This window comes from Ipomoea triloba, chromosome 7 (genome assembly GCF_003576645.1).
Source record: "Ipomoea triloba cultivar NCNSP0323 chromosome 7, ASM357664v1".
NCBI classification, from domain to species: Eukaryota; Viridiplantae; Streptophyta; class Magnoliopsida; order Solanales; family Convolvulaceae; genus Ipomoea; species Ipomoea triloba.
The window spans coordinates 23,622,952-23,643,535 of record NC_044922.1 but is presented as its reverse complement, the minus strand read 5'-3'; the positions used below and the strand labels follow the sequence as shown (position 1 = coordinate 23,643,535).

General features: G+C 38.4%; 3 protein-coding genes across 3 annotated transcripts; 1 reads left to right on the top strand and 2 right to left on the bottom strand.

Annotated features, from left to right (window-relative positions):
• The first annotated feature begins 884 nt into the window (after nt 1-884).
• On the top strand, nt 885-5,980 carry LOC116024656 (probable leucine-rich repeat receptor-like protein kinase At1g35710). Its single transcript, XM_031265609.1, has 2 exons — nt 885-4,184; nt 5,552-5,980. The coding sequence occupies exons 1-2, from the start codon at nt 896-898 to the stop codon at nt 5,911-5,913; spliced, it is 3,651 nt and encodes a 1,216-aa protein (XP_031121469.1). The 5' UTR covers nt 885-895; the 3' UTR covers nt 5,914-5,980.
• LOC116024657 (cellulose synthase A catalytic subunit 4 [UDP-forming]) lies at nt 5,953-11,633 on the bottom strand. The gene is made up of 11 exons (XM_031265610.1): nt 11,533-11,633; nt 11,224-11,434; nt 10,645-10,736; nt 10,469-10,553; nt 10,168-10,330; nt 9,450-10,068; nt 8,566-8,829; nt 8,251-8,463; nt 7,651-8,169; nt 7,112-7,462; nt 5,953-6,735 (listed from the first exon to the last, which is right to left on the bottom strand). The coding sequence occupies exons 1-11, from the start codon at nt 11,584-11,586 to the stop codon at nt 6,154-6,156; spliced, it is 3,153 nt and encodes a 1,050-aa protein (XP_031121470.1). The 5' UTR covers nt 11,587-11,633; the 3' UTR covers nt 5,953-6,153.
• A 1,954-nt stretch (nt 11,634-13,587) lies between these two features.
• LOC116025655 (protein PHR1-LIKE 1-like) lies at nt 13,588-19,430 on the bottom strand. The gene is made up of 8 exons (XM_031266968.1): nt 19,249-19,430; nt 17,639-18,358; nt 17,181-17,391; nt 17,013-17,089; nt 16,886-16,925; nt 16,135-16,192; nt 15,702-15,771; nt 13,588-14,452 (listed from the first exon to the last, which is right to left on the bottom strand). The coding sequence occupies exons 2-8, from the start codon at nt 18,269-18,271 to the stop codon at nt 14,174-14,176; spliced, it is 1,368 nt and encodes a 455-aa protein (XP_031122828.1). The 5' UTR covers nt 18,272-18,358; nt 19,249-19,430; the 3' UTR covers nt 13,588-14,173.
• Between the last annotated feature and the right edge of the window lie 1,154 nt (nt 19,431-20,584).

Genomic DNA, 20,584 nt, shown 5'->3' with positions numbered 1-20,584 from the left:
CTAAGGCTTAGGTTGGATTTTTGTCTAAAAAAAGAAAAAATGCCTTATGTTGACATGACAACATTTGATGGTGTGAATGAGTTGGATTTTTGTCCAGATAACCCTATGAGGCTATGATAGTAGTGCTCACTGAAAGTTTAGGCATGCATATTGTCACGGACGTTTTTCCGTGACCGTGTAGTCCTAATGAATGTGAACGGACCAATTGGTGAGCTTGCTTTACGGGTGAAGGGGGTGACAATAGCGGATAAGGATGTTCTGCCTTAGACGCTAAAGTTTGGCCGAGTTAGGCACGCCGACCCGATTTAGTTTGGGGAGCCTGTCGCTAGTCTAGGACTTGACGATGAAGCGGACTTATGCGATTCGACGGCACAACTGGTTAGATGCTATTGCCGCATCCCTGATGAGCCTATGGCAAGGCGAAACCGGTTGGAACGTATGAGGGAAGGCTGGTCGCCGGGGTATTAGAGGCCTCGGGACGCCGCACGGGCGCATTGCGCTGCGCTGGACTCTATGCCCGTGACAATATGCTAAGTTAGCCAGTCTATATATACTAGGATTTGACCCCTGTGGCTAACATCCAATCCCAGGAACCACTAAATATATATATCAATTTGTTATATAGCCCTATAAAGTATAAAGTATTCACACAGCTTCATGATTTCAATTCTTGAAAATAACCTCAGCATTAAACCAAAAACATGTGTTTTATATGTAGTCCAGATTTGTGATTGTTTTTGCTTCCTTTTTAAATAGTGCCATTCTGTCAAGTCATTATCCACCACATTCCACATTCCACTCCCCTTGAGACCCTGATATGGTAATATATGAGAGAACAACAACACTAAAACAAGGAAAAAAACAAGCTGAGAATCCCCCTGGAACAATCTTAGGTATGACAACATTTCACACATTCTCTGTACCTCTCATCTTTCATGTTGTACTCTTTTGTTCCATTCTATCAATAGTAGCATCAGAAAGACCCGAAGCCGAAGCTCTTCTAAAATGGAAGAGCAGCCTGTCCCCATCTTATTCCCTAAGAAATTGGTCACTTTCCAACCTCAAAAACCTATGCAACTGGACAGGCATAATCTGCAACGGATCGGGAAGTGTTTCCGGGATCGACCTTCCAAATGCAGGCCTTTCAGGTGTTCTTGATCACCTCAATTTCACTTCTTTTCCCAGCCTCACCAGTTTCAACATCAATGGGAACAGCTTGAGTGGGTCAATTCCTCCCAGTGTTGGTGATCTCTCCAAGCTGAGACTCCTGGATTTGAGCAACAATGTTTTGAGTGGCATGATCCCACCCCAGATTGGGGAATTGAGGGAGCTTAGGTATGTAAGCTTCTATAACAACAATTTTATTGGTTTGATTCCTATCCAAATAGGCAATCTTCAGAAGTTAAGGTTGTTGGACCTTGGATCAAATCTTCTTGAGGCTCCTAACTGGTCGAAAATCCGGGATTTCCCTCGACTCACACACCTCAGCTTGAATTGGAATGAACTCAGATCAGGTTTTCCTGATTTCATACTGGGCTGCAGGGGCCTGGTTTTTCTTGATTTGTCAGAAAACCACTTCAATGGTTCCATTCCAGAACCAGTATTTACCTCTTTGAACAAGCTTGAGTATCTCAATCTCACTGAAAATCAGTTTTCAGGGCCTTTGTCTCCAAACTTCACCAAACTGTCAAACCTTAAAGATCTTAGGTTAGGAATAAACCACTTCTCTGGCTCCATTCCTCATCATATCGGTTCGTTACCCGCTCTTCGAGTTCTTGAATTGCATAACAATTCATTCCAAGGGATGATCCCATCTTCCATAGGCAAACTCAAGGGCCTTCAGCACTTGAATCTCGAAGAGAATCGACTCAACTCTAGTATTCCTCCAGAGCTTGGCCTTTGCACTAACCTCACCTTTTTAGGTTTGGCTTTAAATTCCTTAACTGGAGACCTCCCTTCATCCTTGTCCTTTTTGACCAAGTTAACAGACTTAGGCCTATCAGCCAATTTTCTTTCTGGGGAAATAGCACCATATTTGGTCTCCAATTGGACTAAGTTAACATCATTGCAACTTTTCAACAACTCCTTCACTGGGAGGATTCCTTATGAAATTGGGCTACTGACAAATCTTGAAATTCTCTTCCTGTACCAAAATCAGTTCACAGGCACCATTCCTCCTCAGATAGGAAAGCTGAGGCATTTGGACTCACTCGACCTTTCGCAAAATCATCTTTCTGGTCCAATACCTCCCGCGATTGGAAACCTCACAAATCTCACTTGGCTAAGTGTTTTTGCCAACAATCTCACTGGAACAATCCCACCTGAGATTGGGAATCTAAAATCACTCACTTTTCTTGATCTGAGCTGTAACCACTTGAGTGGTGAGCTTCCCTACACCATTTCTGAGCTTGGTAATCTGCAAACTCTTTCTTTGTTTACCAATGATTTTGTGGGGGAGATACCAAGGGACTTGGGTCTAAATAGCCCTTATTTGGCCAATGTTAGCTTCTCTAATAACAGCTTCTCTGGAGAACTACCTCCTGGATTATGCAGTGGCTATCTTCTTGAGGAGCTGACAGTAAATGGGAACCGCTTCTCCGGGGAGCTGCCAGATTGCTTGAAGAACTGCAGAAATCTAAGTAGAATACGCCTTGAAGAAAACGAGTTCACTGGAAACATTTCCGAGGCGTTTGGAGTCCACCCTGGTCTTCGTTTTGTTTTCGTTAGTAAGAATCAGTTCACAGGCCAACTCTCGCCTCGCTGGGGCCAATATACACAGCTTATGGCTCTGAGAATGGATGGTAATAAAGTTTCTGGTTCGATCCCGAGTGAGCTTGGGAAGTTGGCACAGCTTCATGTCCTTAACTTAGATGGAAATGAATTGAGTGGTGAAATTCCTGCAGAACTGGGAAATCTAGGCCTGCTGTTAAATCTCAGCTTGAGCAATAATGGTCTGGTGGGGGAGATTCCTAAGAGTTTTGGGAACTTAAGCCTGCTCCAATATCTTGATCTTTCAGCAAACAAGCTTAATGGAGAAGTGCCTGGAGAGCTTTGCAAGTGCAAGAACTTATTGAGCTTGAATCTGAGGAACAACTCGTTATCAGGCTATATTCCCTCTGAACTTGGCAACATATTTGGGCTAAGCATCCTTTTGGACCTTAGCAGCAATTCACTTTCAGGGATGATCCCACAAAACCTGGGAAAACTTATCACCTTGGAGAATCTGAACCTATCCCATAACAAGCTCTCGGGCGAAATTCCTCCTGCCTTAACCGGCATGGTGAGCTTGCAGGTTATGGATTTTTCCTACAATCAATTGTGTGGACCGGTTCCTCGTGATGGAAGATTCCTAGGAGCAACAGCTGAAGCATTTCTTGGAAACTCCGGTTTGTGTGGAAATATAGCAGGATTGCCTCAATGTAGGCTTAATTCGAGTAAGGCAAAGATCAATATAGGCAAGGCAATCATAGGTGTAATTGTTTTAGCAATCAGCCTAATAGTAGCTGTAACTGCTGTTTGGTGTTATGTGCTTAGAAGGAGAAAGAAGCAAGAGATTGAAGAGGAAAGATCGGGCGATAAGTATGAGACATCAATCTCTCTGATATGGAACCGAGAAGGGAAATTCACATTTAGGGATATAGTGAAAGCCACTGAAGATTTCAGTGAGAAGTACTGCATAGGAAGAGGAGGTTTTGGAAGTGTGTACCGAGCCGATTTGCTTACAGGACAGGTTGTTGCAGTCAAAAGGCTCGACGTGTCTAACTCCACCGACGTTCCACTGACAAACCGGCATGGTTTTGAGAACGAGGTCCGGACATTGACAGAGGTACGCCACAGAAACATCATCAAACTCTATGGCTACTGTTCCAGGAGCTGTTTCTTGTACCTGGTTTATGAGTATGTAGAGAAGGGCAGCTTGGGAAAAGTCCTGTATGATGATAAAATGGCAGTAGAATTCGGGTGGGATATGCGGGTGAAAGTTGTGCAAGGAATAGCTCATGCACTTTCTTATTTGCACCATGACTGCTGTCCGCCTATTGTGCATCGCGATATATCCCCGAATAACGTTCTGCTCGAGTCAGAATTTGTGCCGAGGCTCTCAGACTTTGGAACAGCAAAGCTGTTGGTTTCGGATTCATCGACTTGGACCTCGGTTGCTGGGGCATATGGATATATGGCACCAGGTATATATAAAGTTTAGGTGGAATTGTTTTCTTTTTCTCTTCCATTGAATTACAAATAGGGCATTTTGTTTTGTGACAACTTAGGCTCTTGCAGATCAAATATACTTTGGCTGCAATGTGAAATAGGCCATTCTGTGAGAACTTAGGCTCTTTGCAGATCAAATATACTTTGTCTGCAATGTGCATCAGAGTTTCAGCATCAGAATTGCTTGCAAGTAGTGGCTATGATGTTATAATTGGACTAAGGTCACTAACTTAGCTGTAATGCACATGGACCAAAACTACACTAAAAATAGAATCCAATCAATTAATTGATCTAACTCGATCATAGCCTTAATAAACAGAGCTGGCCCTGGGGCTTGTTCAGGGCCCACCTTCCCCTCCCCCTCCCCCTCTTTTATATATAGAGTATATATATGTATAAGTAAATAATATAGATACAATTTAATTGAAATTAAAGTAGCTTGGTTGGTAAGTTACATAATCAATACACCGTAAAGGTCAAGGGGTTAGTTTTTATTGCTAACCTCTTTTAATAAAGTTTTTCCTTACATTTTAGAAAATAAAATTTTAATTTGTGCGATTTATTTATAATTTTAAAATTTATTTATAGCTAATAAGTAATTTTAATACTTATATTTAAAAAGTATATTATATAGAAGTTTCTATTACGTGTCATCGCATTCATATTATTCTAGAAAAACTTGAAATTGATCCAACTAAAAGAAACGGTATTTATAAAAATCATATAAATATAGAAGATGTGTGATTTATAATATATTTTCTATTCCAACAATTTTATCCAATTAATTATATTTCATATTTTGTTATTTATATTTTTTTTATCTCATTTTAAAGTTTTTTACCTCCAATCAAAAAGATTTCCAGATCTACATCGATTTGTAAGTTTTAAATTGTTATATAAATTTTTCTCAATAATTAATTTATTATTCCGTATTTATTATGATAACAATGTTATTGTTTGTAAGCTTATTTGATTTTGGATCATTTATTCATTTGTACTCAAAAAAAAAAAAAAAGAATCATTTATTCATTTTATAAACTATAATTACTTATTTATGAAGACATTTGATGAGGTTATTTATTATTTTGCATTTAGGAAAGCACCTAGAATTTTAATGTATGTAAAATTGTTAAGTATGAAAATATATATTCTTTCGAGGTAGGACTTATTTTTCTTTTTTCAAATTTTACCCATGTGACCAGTTAGCTGCCTGGACAAAGACCTATTTTTCTTGCCATGTCGATCGGGCCTGCATTTAAACGTTTTCTCTTTTCTTTTTTTCTTTTTTTCTTTTTTTTTTTCCAATATACATAACGTTTTGTGTTTGTTTGTTGATGAATAGAGCTTGCATTCACGATGCGGGTAACGGAGAAATCAGATGTTTATAGCTTCGGAGTGGTGGCACTGGAAGTTATGATGGGAAGGCATCCTGGGGAGCTGCTGCTATCTTCTTCTCCAGAATTGTCTGCAAACACACCTTTGAGGGATCTGCTTGACCCGAGACTTCTTCCTCCCACCGGAAAATTTGCAGATGAAGTCGTGTTTGTGATGAGCATGGCGTTGGCTTGCACGCGCACCACACCAGACTCACGGCCTACCATGCGTTCCGTGGCACAACAACTATCAGCTAGAACTAAGGTTTTGCTTGGAGAGCCACTGGAAACAATAACAATCAACACTTTGACAAATTTCAAAAAGTTTTAGGCAATTGGGCAATTGTTAGTTTTTGGAGTATTAGCTGTGTTTATTATCAAAAAGAAATCTTTATAAAGCTATGAGAATCATGTATACAAACAAACACATATATATGTATATCACAGGTCTAATATTTTCACAAATCTGGTGTTATTGCTGTAAGTGAGGGGGGACACTGTGTTTCACCAAGTAGCAAAATTGGCAAGCAGAGAGACACATACAAGCAGGCAGGGTGGGTTTTTGATTAACTTAGCACTCTACTCCACACTGTTTGAGTATAGGGCCAGTCTGTTTGGGCAAGAAAGGATCAATTCTAACCCAAACCAGTGAAAAGATTGATGCCAAAAGGATTGACCAGAGAACCACAATTGTAGGAGTCCTGTTTTGCCTTCCCATTAGCCCCTTGAGGAATGGGTAGAGATGAAGAATGACCCAGAATGCAAAGAACAGCTTCCCAAAGAGTGGACCCCATGATCCATAGCCATTGTTGATTGCACCAGAAATGCCAGCTACAACCCCAACCATGTTCAAGATGATGAGAGTGGTTGGGGGGATGAGAAGAGTGGTCCATTTGAAGAGGTAGAGCTCCCCAAAGTCGGTATCGTCTGCTGCTTTTGATGTCACTGTGAAGTTTGTGTCTACACCGGCAAGGACTTTGAGGAGGCCTTGGAACACTGCAAAAAGATGGGCTGAGACGCCGCCAATTACCCAGAACTGTTCGTTTCTCCACCAGTCTTCAATGCTTACCCCACTCCATCTCAGCTCAAGGATGCCTGTTACTATGATGGAGAGGAAAAGAGCCATGAACCATATGCTAGCAAAGTTGTTCAGCTGTCCAAAAACCAAGCAAAAAAAGAGTTAAACGGTTAAGATTAAGCGCATATCACTTAAACCAAAAGTTATATCTAGTAGTGAATACGCTGGTGCTGGACTTGACCTCCCAATCACAGGGTGCTAGACTTAGCATTTACCGGCCTCCGTCCGACAATTCTCCCTCCCAGCACCAACAAATCCGTGACCTGGCCTTCATTTCCATATATTGTCACACATTTTCAAGACGCTAGGTGTTAGACTTGACCTTTAAAGCCATTTACTGGCCTCCACCTAACAATTACTCAGCCACTGAGTGCTAGACTTGGCCTTTACCGGCCTCCACCCAACAAAGAGGACCTATTTTCAGTGTGTGTGTTTTATTTACATTACTTACAGTTGGGACAATGAATTTTCCAGTGAGAAGGCAAACAGCCGGAAGAGTGCAGTAAGCAATGAGAGCAATGGAAGTGAAAGGGTAAACAATGGTGTTAATGTAAGCAAGCCTTTCTAGCAATTTCAGTTTGCCACCCCAGGCATACCACAGCGGGCAATGGCGACTAAGGAAGATTTCAACAGAACCAAGAGCCCATCTCAGGACTTGGTGCAATCTATCTGATAGATTGATAGGAGCTGATCCCTTAAAAGCAGCCCTCTTTGGGCAGCAGTACACAGACCTCCACCCTCTGCAGTGCATCTTAAATCCAGTCAGAATATCTTCTGTCACCGAACCATAAATCCATCCAAGCTGCAAAAAAAACCAATTTAATTGTTAGTAGTTAGCTTAGGAACACCCCCCTTAGAACAAATATGTTGAGGGGAGGCCAGTAAGGGCCAAGCCTAGCACCCTGCTTCTCGAAAATGTGATGACTGTCTTATAATAAAGTTGCGCCTTCACTACTAGCGCTTGATCCTAACAAAATATTATAGTCTTACCTCTTTTCCCCACTCAGTTTTCTCTTCATACCCACAACTGATAACATGAATGGCTTCTTTGATTAGTGTTGTTGGGTTTGTCCCTTCAGGAAGGCCACCATCTTCCATAAGAGTGGAAGTGATGAAAACCGGAGACTGTCCAAACCTTTTCTCGAAGTTCTTTTGGGACATGAGAGATGATTTTTCGAGCTCATCGTACCCTTCAAGGCCCTCCTCAATCTCCTCCAGATCAAACAACTGTGCAGATGATTTCCTAGTATAGTTCTTCCCACCAACTTTCTTTTTCTTGCTATATAACCCTTCAAGGCCTAGCAAAGCCTTGAGACCTTTCTTCTTAGACTTGGATTTTCTCGAACCACCACAGCAGCAACAGCACCACTTGGGAAAACAGTCACATGTCATCTTAGGCCGCTTCTCAGAAGCCGGTGGATCATAGCCATACAAAGCCTGCCTGTTGAAAACACAACCAGTCCCAACATATACTGGCCCTTGAATCCCATCTAGCCCTTTCATATTGATCTGTCACCCCAAAAAACATAGTTCAGGTTGTGTATTGAGGTTTGTTTGTTTCGTAAACGGGGTTTGGTTTATTCTACTTACATCAAAGAAGACAACGTTGCGATTAGCATATCGATCATGGCGATCAATGCCATCAAACCTCTGAGGAAACTGGACATAGCAGAGCTTCTTCCCAAACTGGGGGTCCATTAAGAAGCACATTGCTTCTCTAATGGCCTTGCTGTTATTGATGTAGTGATCACAATCAAGATTCAACATAAAGGGTGCATTAGTTAGAACTGCAGAGACACGAACCTGCAGAAGTTGAGATTATTATATTGAAGAAAGTGAGTGCAATGAACAATGAAATAATTTCTGAGAAATTGTGAGTAGGTGCAAATTAAAGTAGTAACGAACCAGAGCGTTCATGGCACCAGCCTTCTTGTGATGATCATAACCAGGGCGTTTCTCACGCGAAACATACACAAGTTTTGGAAGCTCCTTCCCTTCCACATCAAGAGCGCCTTCACTTCCTAGATAAACTTGAATCATTCCAGGGTGGTCCCGAGTGTTGTTCCCAGGCCAGGGAGTTCCATCTTGCATAACCCATCCCTCCTCTGGCTTCTTCTGTGCCTTTGCCACTAATGCATTCACTCTTACTTTAAATTCTTCATATTCTCTCTGCCACAAAATTAAGAAGTGTTAGGATGAAAAGCTCATAACTATGTCAAAAGCTATAACCAGTAGTCTAGGCGTCTAGCCCTTTAGACCTCCGCCTAACAATCACCCTAGTCACCTTGGTGCTGTACTTGACCCTCACGGGCCTCCGACCAACAACTCCTAGCCACTTGACCACTAGGTCAAAAATTATAACCCATAATACCCGCCACATTTTCGATAGACAGTGTGTTGGACTTGCTCCTCCGGACCTCCACCCAACAATCCGTCTAGCCAGCTAGTGCTAGGCTTGGCCGCCTCCCCCAAAAGCTATAGTCCGTAGTCCAGCCTTTCGGACCTCCAATCAATAATCCCTAGGCACCGGGTGGTGTTGGACTTGGCCCTTCACCAATCTCCACCCAATAAGTCACTAGCCACCTTAGTCACTATGCCAAAAGCTATAGCCCGTATCTTTTATACCCAATACATTTTCTATAGGTAAGGTGATGGACTTGACCTTTTAGACTTTTGCCCACCAATCCTTTAATCACATGATGCTGGATTTGACTCTTCATCAAACTCCACCCAACAGGAAGATTATATTTTCTTGAATTAATTAAGAATGATATGAGATACATACATACCTTCATGGCTCTGCGCTCCTTGACAAATGTAGGCTGGACTTTATCTTTCAAGTAGTCAATCTTCTCATTGAAGTAAAACTCAGGAGCTCTTGGCTCAATGCAATATTTCTTGCAGAAGGGGACCCATCTCCTTGCAAATTCAGCCGTCTCTGCTAAGGTATCAAAAAGCAGCATAGACGCACCATCATCTGATACATAGCAGCTCACCTTGTCCACGGGATAATCAACGCCCAAGATGGACAGCACTGTGTTGGCAGTGATAATCGGAGGCTCCTTAAGAGGATCCACTGTACTAACATAAACGTCCACAGGGGCTAAAGTGTTGGGCTCACCCTCCCCATCTCGCTCGAATCTGAGAGAGAGGCGATCCAGGTAGGTTTCGCGATTGATAGGGCACCATTTGGGGAACTGATCCAGAATCCATGATAGGCCAAACCAGATTTCGCATATCACGGAGATGATCCATAGAGGGAAAGCATCGTAGGCGGGGGTTAATATGCGGAAATGGAAGAAGAAACAAAGAATGACTAGCCTGAGAACAATGACGATCCTGTATGGACTGATTAGGCTTGATGAAATTGGGATTTTTCTCCATAGTGGTTGCCTAGCATCCGCCATGCTGATCAGATCATTATCAAAACACAAACAAGTTAAATCCCCAATTAAATTATGGTTTGATTAGATTATTCAACCAATTAACAATGTAAATCGATCTTACAGGAAGTCGTCATCTTCATTATCGGCGCCGCCTTTATTATCATCATCAAACCTGGTGACCAGCCCTCTCTTTTCTTGCCTGGTTTTCCATTTCTCAACCCTGTCTTTCCATTCCGCGTTACTGAAAACCTCTTTCTGCTCATCTTCCAAATCCTTTCCACCCACTGTTTACATACATATTGTTAGGATCAAACATTTACAGCTACATAAAAAGCTGTAGCTAATAGCAATAGATAGTATTATTCTTTGTAATGAAATAGATAGTGGGAAACTAAAGGAAAAAGAGAAGTTTTAATTTTTACCGCTTCCTGGTGGTGCAGTGGGTTGAAAAGCGGCAGCATTTGAAGTATTGTGGTGCAGCTGATTGTTATGGTAGTCTCCATTCTCCTGCAAATTAGTGAATAGTAATAATGAAATGAAACCAATTAAGAGAAATAAGTAGTGTAGATGGATGGGATGATGAGATAATGAAGCGTACTGATAGGGGGGGATGGTTCTTGGTCTGAAACTCTTGCTCAAAGTCTTCGCCCTCAAAATGATCTTCATCGTCCCCCACAACTCTAGGACAGCCTGATCCAGGTATGTAATGGAATGAATTAATTCTCAATTAAGGTTATGGGTGTGTTTGGTTCATACACAGACTTAGTATAGAAATCAATCAAAATCATAGTTAGTATTTAATTCACAATTTTTAAAACATAATTAAACTCTACCATATTCCCTACTTAAAAACAGTATTATTCAATATTATTAGTAATCTGATTTTTAAATTTGAATTAATGCTTTTAGATTTTTGTTTTGTTCATATTAATGCTTTAAATGTCATTATATTATAATTAATTGTCTGTTTTTTTTTAAACATTTATTCTTATTATAGGGTCATACATAACCAAGCATTAATATTGATAATTATTTCAATTTCATCGTATTACCAAAATACAAAATACTTCCACCAAAACTTATTACAATTACTAAATATTTAATTCTGATTTTCATGTGCGAATCTAAGTTAGTTGTTAGTTGTAATTAAAATAGTAAAGGTGTAAAAAGATGGTACCTTTGTGACGCTTATAACGAGTGTTGCAGTGAGGGCAGCACTGATTGCCTTCGCTCCTCTCGTACTCATAACAAGGCTTACAAACTGGGAAACCACACTCCCTACACGCCACAAACACTTGACCATTCTCCATCACCCCTATCTCGTCTCTGCATATCCGGCAGATCTTCTTCGCCGCCGGACTGTCTCTCTCTCTATCTAGCTCTCGCCGCTGTATGCATATATAAACACGCACGCATGTGTAAAACCAGGAGCTGAGATAGAAAAATTAAGCAATATAATTGAAGGAGCGGAGCGGACTTAATTTACCTCGTCGTGATCTGCAGCATGCAAATGCGAACCGCCTGTGAAGAGACCAGCCATGGCGAGGGAGAATGGGAAACTGGCGGATTTGGGGTGGGGTTTTTAAGGATCGGAATTAATAAGATGTGTGCATATATGTTGATGATGATGGCGGCACCAACTGATGGGATGGGATGGTTGTTCAGGGGTCTTCCTAGCGTTAGCTTTAGCTTTATTTGATTGGAAGGGAAGCAACCACAGGCTGGTGCCATGACTGCCTACTGCTTACAACAACCTCAATTTTTACACAAGCTAGCTGCGCGTTCTACTACATGTACTTTCATATTTTACTTTTTAAATTTTACTGTCACCTACATATACTTTCAAATTTGACTGTCTGATGTGACAGACACCGATAATAGATTAGATGTACAAATTTTTTCACCCAATTAATTTGAATCAATCAGGTATGAGTAAATGGAATTCATCAAGAGCAACCCCTCAAATAATGACTACAAGTTCTAACCCCCTTTTTAAATTGTATTGAAACATATAATTATTTTAGTAATTATTAATTGGTGTGTGAGAAATTGCAATGACATGACATTCATAAACAATTTTAACGTTAAGTGTATGTAGCAACAAACTAGCAACACTTTGCCAGTTTGGTCCTGAATTTTAATCAAGTTCCAACTCAGTCCCTAAAATATGACCGTATCTAAGTTTAGTCCCTCAGTTATTTGCGAAGTGGCGAATTTAATCCCCGACCGTTAAATTTGACGAAAAAAAATTAAAAAATATTTAAAATTTGAAGGGTAAAGTAGAAAATTTACATTCTATTCTCTTTATTATATCAAAATCACTTTCAAAACATTATTTTTCACTTCTTAGCCTCTTATTTCAAGATTCTTCAATTCTAAAAGCATTTCAATAACTTTTTTTCTCCCAAACACACTATCTTTACAATTTTTGATTTTCTTAACTAAGTAACAAATGTAATCAGACTAGAACTTTTGAGATATAAAATGATGTCAAATTTCTCATGTTGCTTTTATGAGAAATTCACTAACGGAATAACTTGAGATTTTTAGTATGTAAAAAATAATTATTTCATATGCAGTAATTTAGTCAATAATCGTTTTTAGAATTTCCATAACTAAGTCTTAGGTTCTTCATTCATTACTCTGGTTTTTAAGAAGACAGATGAGGTGATGGATATATATAATATAATTTTCATATATTGTCATGATATACGATTCTTGATAAAGTTACTGCAGAGCTTACGAAAGAATTTTACGTACTAAAAATCTCAAGTTACTCCCTTGGTGAATTTGTCATAAAAATAACTTGAGAAATTTGACATCTTCTTGTATTTCAAAAGTTATGGTTTGATTACCCATGATGTTTAGTAAGATAAATCATAAACTTTTAGGATGGTATGTTTCACACGCCTGAAGACAATGATCAAGTGTTGTCTTAAGTTTGTTATACGAGAACCAGGTTCCCAACAAGTCATACTAAAATTATTGAAATGCTTTTAGAATTGAAGATTAATCTTGAAATGAGAGACTAAGAAGTGAAAAAATAATGTTGTGAAAGTAGTTTTGATATAATAAAGAGACTAAAATGTGAATTTCCTATTTTGCCCCTCAACTTTTAAATATTTTTTAATTTTTCCGTCAAATTTAACAGCCGATGACTAAACTCGCCACTTCGTAAATAACTGAGGGACTAAACTCGGATACAGTCATATCTTAGAAATTGAGTTGAAACTTGGTTAAAACTCAGGAACCAAACTCGCAATTTTCCCTTTTTTTTTTTATTTAGAAGTTTGCTTTAAAGTTAAGGTAGTTAGAGTACCTAGCTACAATATAAATTACATTGAGCAATAATACAAAGTGCACCAACGAGTTCACTTTCTAAATGGTTTAGTATTTTTAGTTGGGTTTCACTTCTTAAAACACTCTATAATGTTGAAAATTTCACAGCATCTTTTCTTTAATTGCTTCATATCTAAGACAATTAAAAAAAATAATAATAAAATACAAGACCGGATGTTATTCACTTTATTACACCAAGAACTATTTAATTTTTTTTTATAACATAAGTTTCCCAACTTCGTCTACAAATTGAGTCACAAATAAGCCAGCAATTTGTCATACACACAGCTATACAAACTGCCAGTGATTTCAACAGATTAAAGGAGCCATTAACATCATATAACATTACATATCCATCCAACAAAAATGATAGTACCTCTTCACCTGCAATGAAAGCTTCATTACTTTTCCATTCTTCAAATATTTTGGAGTGCTGTCATCATCATTTTCTAACTTATAACCTATAATAATCTATGACTCTGACTACAAATTAAAGCTGCCAATAATTTCAGCTACAAAACACACCCTGCCCTGCCCATATGGATGGGTAAACAACAAAATTACTTTTTTTCTTCTCCTTGAGCATAATTTGGTTGCCAACTTTCCAAAAGGACAGGATATGCCATTTGCTCATAAAACACCAATTACTTAGCATAAGCTTTTAAGCATTGTATATAATGCACTGACAAGTTCCCTACCACTTCCAAGAGTTGCCAAAAGATGCTCCAACACTTATTTTTACTCGTCCACTTTGGCACGGTTTATTGCCCGTGAATTAGATGATCCGTCTAGCCACATTTTTTTTCTGGAATTTCTGTAACTTCTTCCCCACATTGCTTCTCACACAGAATTTGAGAGTCGTCCGACAATGTCACTACATTAACTACATCATCCGTTTTTGGGTGATCACTATGTGGCACTCCTGGATCACTTTCGTTGGGGTTCTCTGCTGTGGATGGCAATCCCTTGAGCAAACCTATACCTGGCATTGACTTGCACTGCTTCTCAAACATCATCTGGAGATATCGTCCTTGCTCTTCTATTCTCAGCTGCAAATTCCGTTGGATCTTCAAAAGAACGTCAAGATCAAGTGTTAACATGGAATTTCAACCAGAGACCAGAGCCAACATGATGAACCTCATTTCTACAGTGCAGCAGTTCCCAACAAAGAAAAGGGAAAATGGCTGGGGTAACCTGATACATGCTGAGGAAATCTTATTTTATTATATTACATAGTTTAGATATTAATAAATTACTAAATAGTTATTTAGAAACTAATAAGTAGTTATTTAGAAATTACTAAATAGTTATTTAACTTGTTACTCTTAGTCTTTGAATTAGTTTAGGTAGATTAATTATTTAAAAACTACCAAATAACTATTCTTAGTTTATGAACCTTTGTAATCAACCCTATAAAAGGGAGTGTTATTTGGAATAATAGAACAAGCAAAAATTCAATCCCAAAAAGGGTCTAAGGGAGTTTTGGGTCTCAAGCAAACCCAGTGTTTTCTTCTTTTCATTTTCAAACTATTATTCTTTCTTTCTTTTTCCTTATGTTTTCTTGTCCATGACAGGAGCACATAACACATAACAGTGTTTTCCTTATGTAGTCTAGTCGGTTAGGATACTCGGCTCTCACCCGAGAGACCCGGGTTCGATTCCCGACAACAGAACCAATGTTATGTGCTCCCGTCATGGGCAAGAAAACATAAGGGAAAAGAAAGAAAGAATAATAATTTGAAAATGAAAAGAAGAAAATACTGAGTTTGTTTGAGACTCAAAACTCCCTTAGACCCTTTTTGGGATTGAATTTCTGCTTGTTCTATTATTCCAAATAACACTCCCTTTTATAGGGTTGTTTACAAAGGTTCCTAAACTAAGAATAGTTATTTGGTAGTTTCTAAATAATTAATCTACCTAAACTAATTCAAAGACTAAGAGTAATAAGTTAAATAACTATTTAGTAATTTCTAGATAACTACTTATAGTTTCTAAATAACTATTTAGTAATTTATTAATATCTAAACTATGTAATATAATAAAATAAGACTTCCTCAACATGTATCATAACCCCAGCCAAGATGGCTAAGGGATACAAACTTATAACCACAAGCTCACGAATTCGAATCCCAGCCTTCTTAGTTTGAGAAGGTAACTATGGGCAACCTAGGCTGGTTTACCTCATTGTGGTCCTTTGCCGGCTAAGGTCGCAAGGCAAGATTTACCCAATGCACACCCTCGGGGTAGTGACTATGGGTTTCCCGATGACTGCCCTTGATTGAGATCATAATACATTTTAAAAGCAAGAATTCATACCTCAAGCTGGTCATGGAGTCGCTTTTGAACTTCCATCTGCAGTCGCAATGCTTCAGTGATCTCAATTCCCCTGTATAAAACCGTATATATGTATATTAATCAGCAAAGTGTATACACTCTATGCAAAAGCTTCAAGGAAAACACAGCCAACCATCTAGTGTCTCAACTCTCAACCCTAACATAAGCAAACTGATGGGGCAATGGATCTACATAGCCACTCAAATTGGAATCAGCTTGCATTTCCAAAATGCTACGGATCAAATATAGCAATCCCATAATTTTATACTCACTACCAGGGAAATTCACACTCTGGATGAGAAAGGACCATGAGCAATTTTCTAGTCATCATTTAAAAATCACATTATATTATTTATTCTTTGATAACTACTGAGCCAAAAAAAAAAAACCTTCATGAACAGATTCATCAGCTTACGTTTTCAAGTCCAGAGATGGCAAATCATCAACAGAAGTCTGCTTCTTTTCTGAGGATCCTGCAATAGAAATTGGAGAAGGGCTTCATAAGCAAACAAATCAACCTCCAGCAATTTAAGCAGGCCTCTGGAAATGAAAGCACTTTTAGGATTAAGGATAGTAAATTGCAGAAAAAACTGCAGGCAAAAACTAAGTAGCATGAAACATCAAGGCTGAGGAAGCCATGAAATTGAGAGGCTACTGATCATATTGTTATGTTCACGGGTTTGGCTTCGCATTATGGGCCTATGCAACACTGAAGGAGAAGGAAGAGGATGAAGATTTATATCTACCTATGGTGGAGATAAGGAGAAGCTTGAGGAATATGAACTGAGAGTTGGGGAGAAGTTGGAGGAAGAAACTTCCTTTTGATTTTATTCAATTTCCAACTTACTCAGACAATCTAATATTCTCCCTATATATAGGAGTTAAAAGCTTAAAACATAAGGAAACAATATTCTAAAATATGCTAAAAGTAAAAAAAGGCAACTACTAATAAACTAGGAAATAAGATAACTAAATTGATTCCCAATCAATTTTAGCATTTGGCAGCCCAGGATCTATATTGTATCACATATGCCTAGCATGCATGAATACTCAACCCTCTCTGACAGAACATCAGTTATATGAAACTTGAGGATTCCAAAATAGGATAACAAACATGATAAACACAAAAAATCTAAATACAAAACAACAAGAAGACAATAGCAGACCTTCTGCTGAATCTGGTTTGTACCGGGCAGTTCGATATTTCTGTAGATTCCACAATTAAATTGATAAAAGGCAACAAGAGGTCCATCTAGCAAGGAGCTATTATCTGGATAAGAAAGCAGTACACACCTGCAGGTGGCTTTTAACTTGGTAAATGGTTAAACCTTCAACTTTCATTAGCCTTAGGACACCCTTGGGAGTGGCTCCTGCGGTTCAAGTAAAGACATTTAATTATAACAGTAGTCTAATATATCTGACCCCATCACCTTAACAAGTTCATTAAGGAGAGAAATTCACTTTCACTTCCACCAAGCTTGTTGACAGCCTCCACAAATGCTTCATGAAGTTCAGGTGTCCAGCGCATACGTTGTTTGGTTGTAGCACCACTTATGGTGGATGAAGCAGAACCAACTATTAATGCTTCTCCAGATAAAGCTGCAGGATGATGTGATGCCTGATGCTGCTGATTTTGGACATTTGAAAATTGATTGGGTGCCTGATATTGCATCTGTAACCACAGAATGGGGAAAACGTTAAAATGGGTGCAATAAAATAAAGGATAATGGCTTAGAAAAATAATCATCCTGCCAAAGCAAGGTGTAACCACTGAAGCACATGGCATACCACCAATAAAGAGTAGACTGTTTCTGCAAGACGGGTCTTTCTATGGGAACACTACCTCTGACTAAATTAAAGCAAAAATAATAACGAAAATTATATCAGAAAAAGCATTAAAGTAATGAAATGGAATCCACCTTTGCCTCTGGATCTGTGGGACATGTATCTGCAACAATATTGTTCCAATCATGAGTAAAAGCATCATCATCAGCAATTAGTTGCTCAGCCCATTCCTGCCAATCACTGTGTTTACTAAGATCCTCAGATGTAAATACACAATCACCATTGTTACTGTAATCCAGCTGACTGTTCTGCACGGGGGCATTTACTGGATAATCAAGAAAATCAGAAAATGAATCTATACACCAGGAGTTGTTATTTTCTTGGGCATAATGGCTTGACGTTGCTGCTTCAAGAATGACAGAATGAGTTGTTGACTGAGAAAGAAAAGAGGGTTGCTTTGGGTGCTTTTCATGGGGTGGAACAGAAGAAAATTTAAGATCACTAGAAAATCCGGATGATCCAGACGATGAAGAAAGCAGATGACCAACAACTCCACTATCTGAAGGAATTGGACATAGAACAGCTGGAGGATGTTGGATAATATCCCTCCCCAAGGAAACCTGCTGCGACTCTGGAAACTTGGGGTATATCTCTTTGAGATTTGTAGGAAGAACATGTAAAGGAGAGGAAAGAGCCCCAAATGCATCACAATTACTGAGTTGCCCAGCACCTGTGCTTTGGACAGATAGAGCAGGGCGTGCCTCCATTTCTTCTTTTCTTCTTTTTATATATATAGCGAAATCACCTAAACTAGAATTTCCTTAATTTCAATAACCTAAGCTGAATCATGAATCCTGCAACACAAGGGGGCATAATATTTGTAACTCCACGGGGCAAAAACCTCAAAAGAACTTTAGGTATGGGGGAAAAGATTCTCAAATAATTAGAACTATCAACTATGTATACATAAGTGGTAAAAGTAGAGAATAACAACTATCCATGAAATAAAACAAGGGAGGCATATTAGCTAAAATTGATGAGAAGTGAAACTCATCTAAATCTTGTGCATGCATGAAGTATGATTGTAACAATGGAAATTGGTCCTGATAAGACATATTAATTGCTGCCTTGCTAATATTTGCTGATTTATTTGCCACCCAAATATGAAAAATTACACCTTAAAACATTAAGATGTATGGACACTATTAAAAAAAAATTAAAATTTTAAGAAAGAAAAGAGTAGAAAATCTGCAGTTTCAAACCCCAAAAATTTTTTATTCTTCAGTCACTGGGTCTATAGAAAGCTGCACAAAAGTCAATTTCAGCAACAGGTTATCCATATTAAATGCTTAACAGAGCTCCATCCATAATCCAAAATCCAGTTTAATGACACCATATGAGTGCTCAGAAAATCAAGATGATGGAAAGAAGAACCCATAGTCCTAAGACCTCAATATTTCTTACAACCTTGATTTCTTCTTCAAAAAAAAAAAAAAAAAAAAAAAAAAAACGCCCGCACACACACAAGACACCATATAAACGTAACAAACAGCAATTAATTTGGGAGCTGAATAATAGAAGGAAAAGATTTTCTTCTTAATGAAAAGTAAGAAAAAAGGTGGTAACTATATGCAAGGCCGATTTAAGCCATTAATGGATAAAGACAAGTTCATAAGTTCACACAACTCAAAATTCAATAAATGATGAGACTAGTACAAATATAAGCGGAACGAGAAATTATTACCTCCAAAACTGAGAAAACCTAGAAATTCAGAATCAAACAGCTCCATACATGGAAATCCCAGGAACATATACCGTAAACGGACGACGAATATGTATACGCACGTGGGGATTTCGTGGGTTCCATCCCCAGGAGTACCAGAGAGAAGCACCTATCGTTCTAGCGTTCATTGCGGTTACAACTGTTATACACAGGAACTCCATAAATTTACGAATCAAATTTTACTTTCTCCACCCAAAAAGTTTAGCAGTATTACTTTTGAGGGAAAATGGGACTTTTGGCCCCTCAATTACTTTACTTTTAGAAATTTAGTCCCTATCAATTGATTTGAACAAATCTAATCCTTTAATTGTTTATAATGCACCACATTTGGTCCCTCATGTTATATAATTAGAATTGTTTTTAATAATTTATTTTTCGTGAGGTTATAATTGTTCAATCCTTTCAACCATTTAAATTAGAATGACAGCACAATAGCATCATTAAAGGAGAGCAAGAGCATTGACATAAAATGGATGTATAAGCTAGGTAGAAGCTTTTTTAATTAATTATATAACTCAACCAACAAGTAACAATACAACATTCCTGGGACACACAGATTTGTCAAAAGCTAGTACGAGGGCATGCATAACCACCAATTACGTAGAAGGAGGAGAAGAAAGTTAAATGGTTGAAAGAATTGGACAATTATAACCTAATGAAAAATAAATTATTAAAAACAATTCTAATTATATAACATGAGGGGCCAAATGTGGTGCATTATGAACAATTAAAGGATTAGATTTGTTCAAATCAAATGATAGGGGCTAAATTTCTAAAAGTAAAACAATTGAGGGGCCAAAAACGTCATTTCCCCTCATTTTATGTCATAGAAGTTTGCCCTATAAAATAAAAAGGGAGAAGGGATAAATATACCATTTAACTTTATGTAATAACTGAGTAAATTCATTTTTTAGTCCTAGACTTATTGTGCATTGAACACATTTAGTCCGATTTTATTAATTTGATCACATTTTGTTCAGACTTTGTTAAAATTGGACAATGTTAGTCCACAATTACCATTGCCGTTTGTCAACAGTGAAGTTAAGGGGCATTTCCGTCCTTTCAAGTCCAGGAATACATAACTTTTGTTTTATTCCAACAAATAACGTAAGGAATGCTGTTGACTGTGTTTTTTGACCCTCACGTATACGTTCTCCCTTCCAAGTTGTCGGCTATCCTCACAAACTCAGGCTACCGGCGAAGCATATATGTGTGAAACCGGAGGCCGCAACTGCCGAAATTAATACAATGTTTCACCGGAAAAATCCCGGCCCTCATATTCAAATTAGTTAATCCG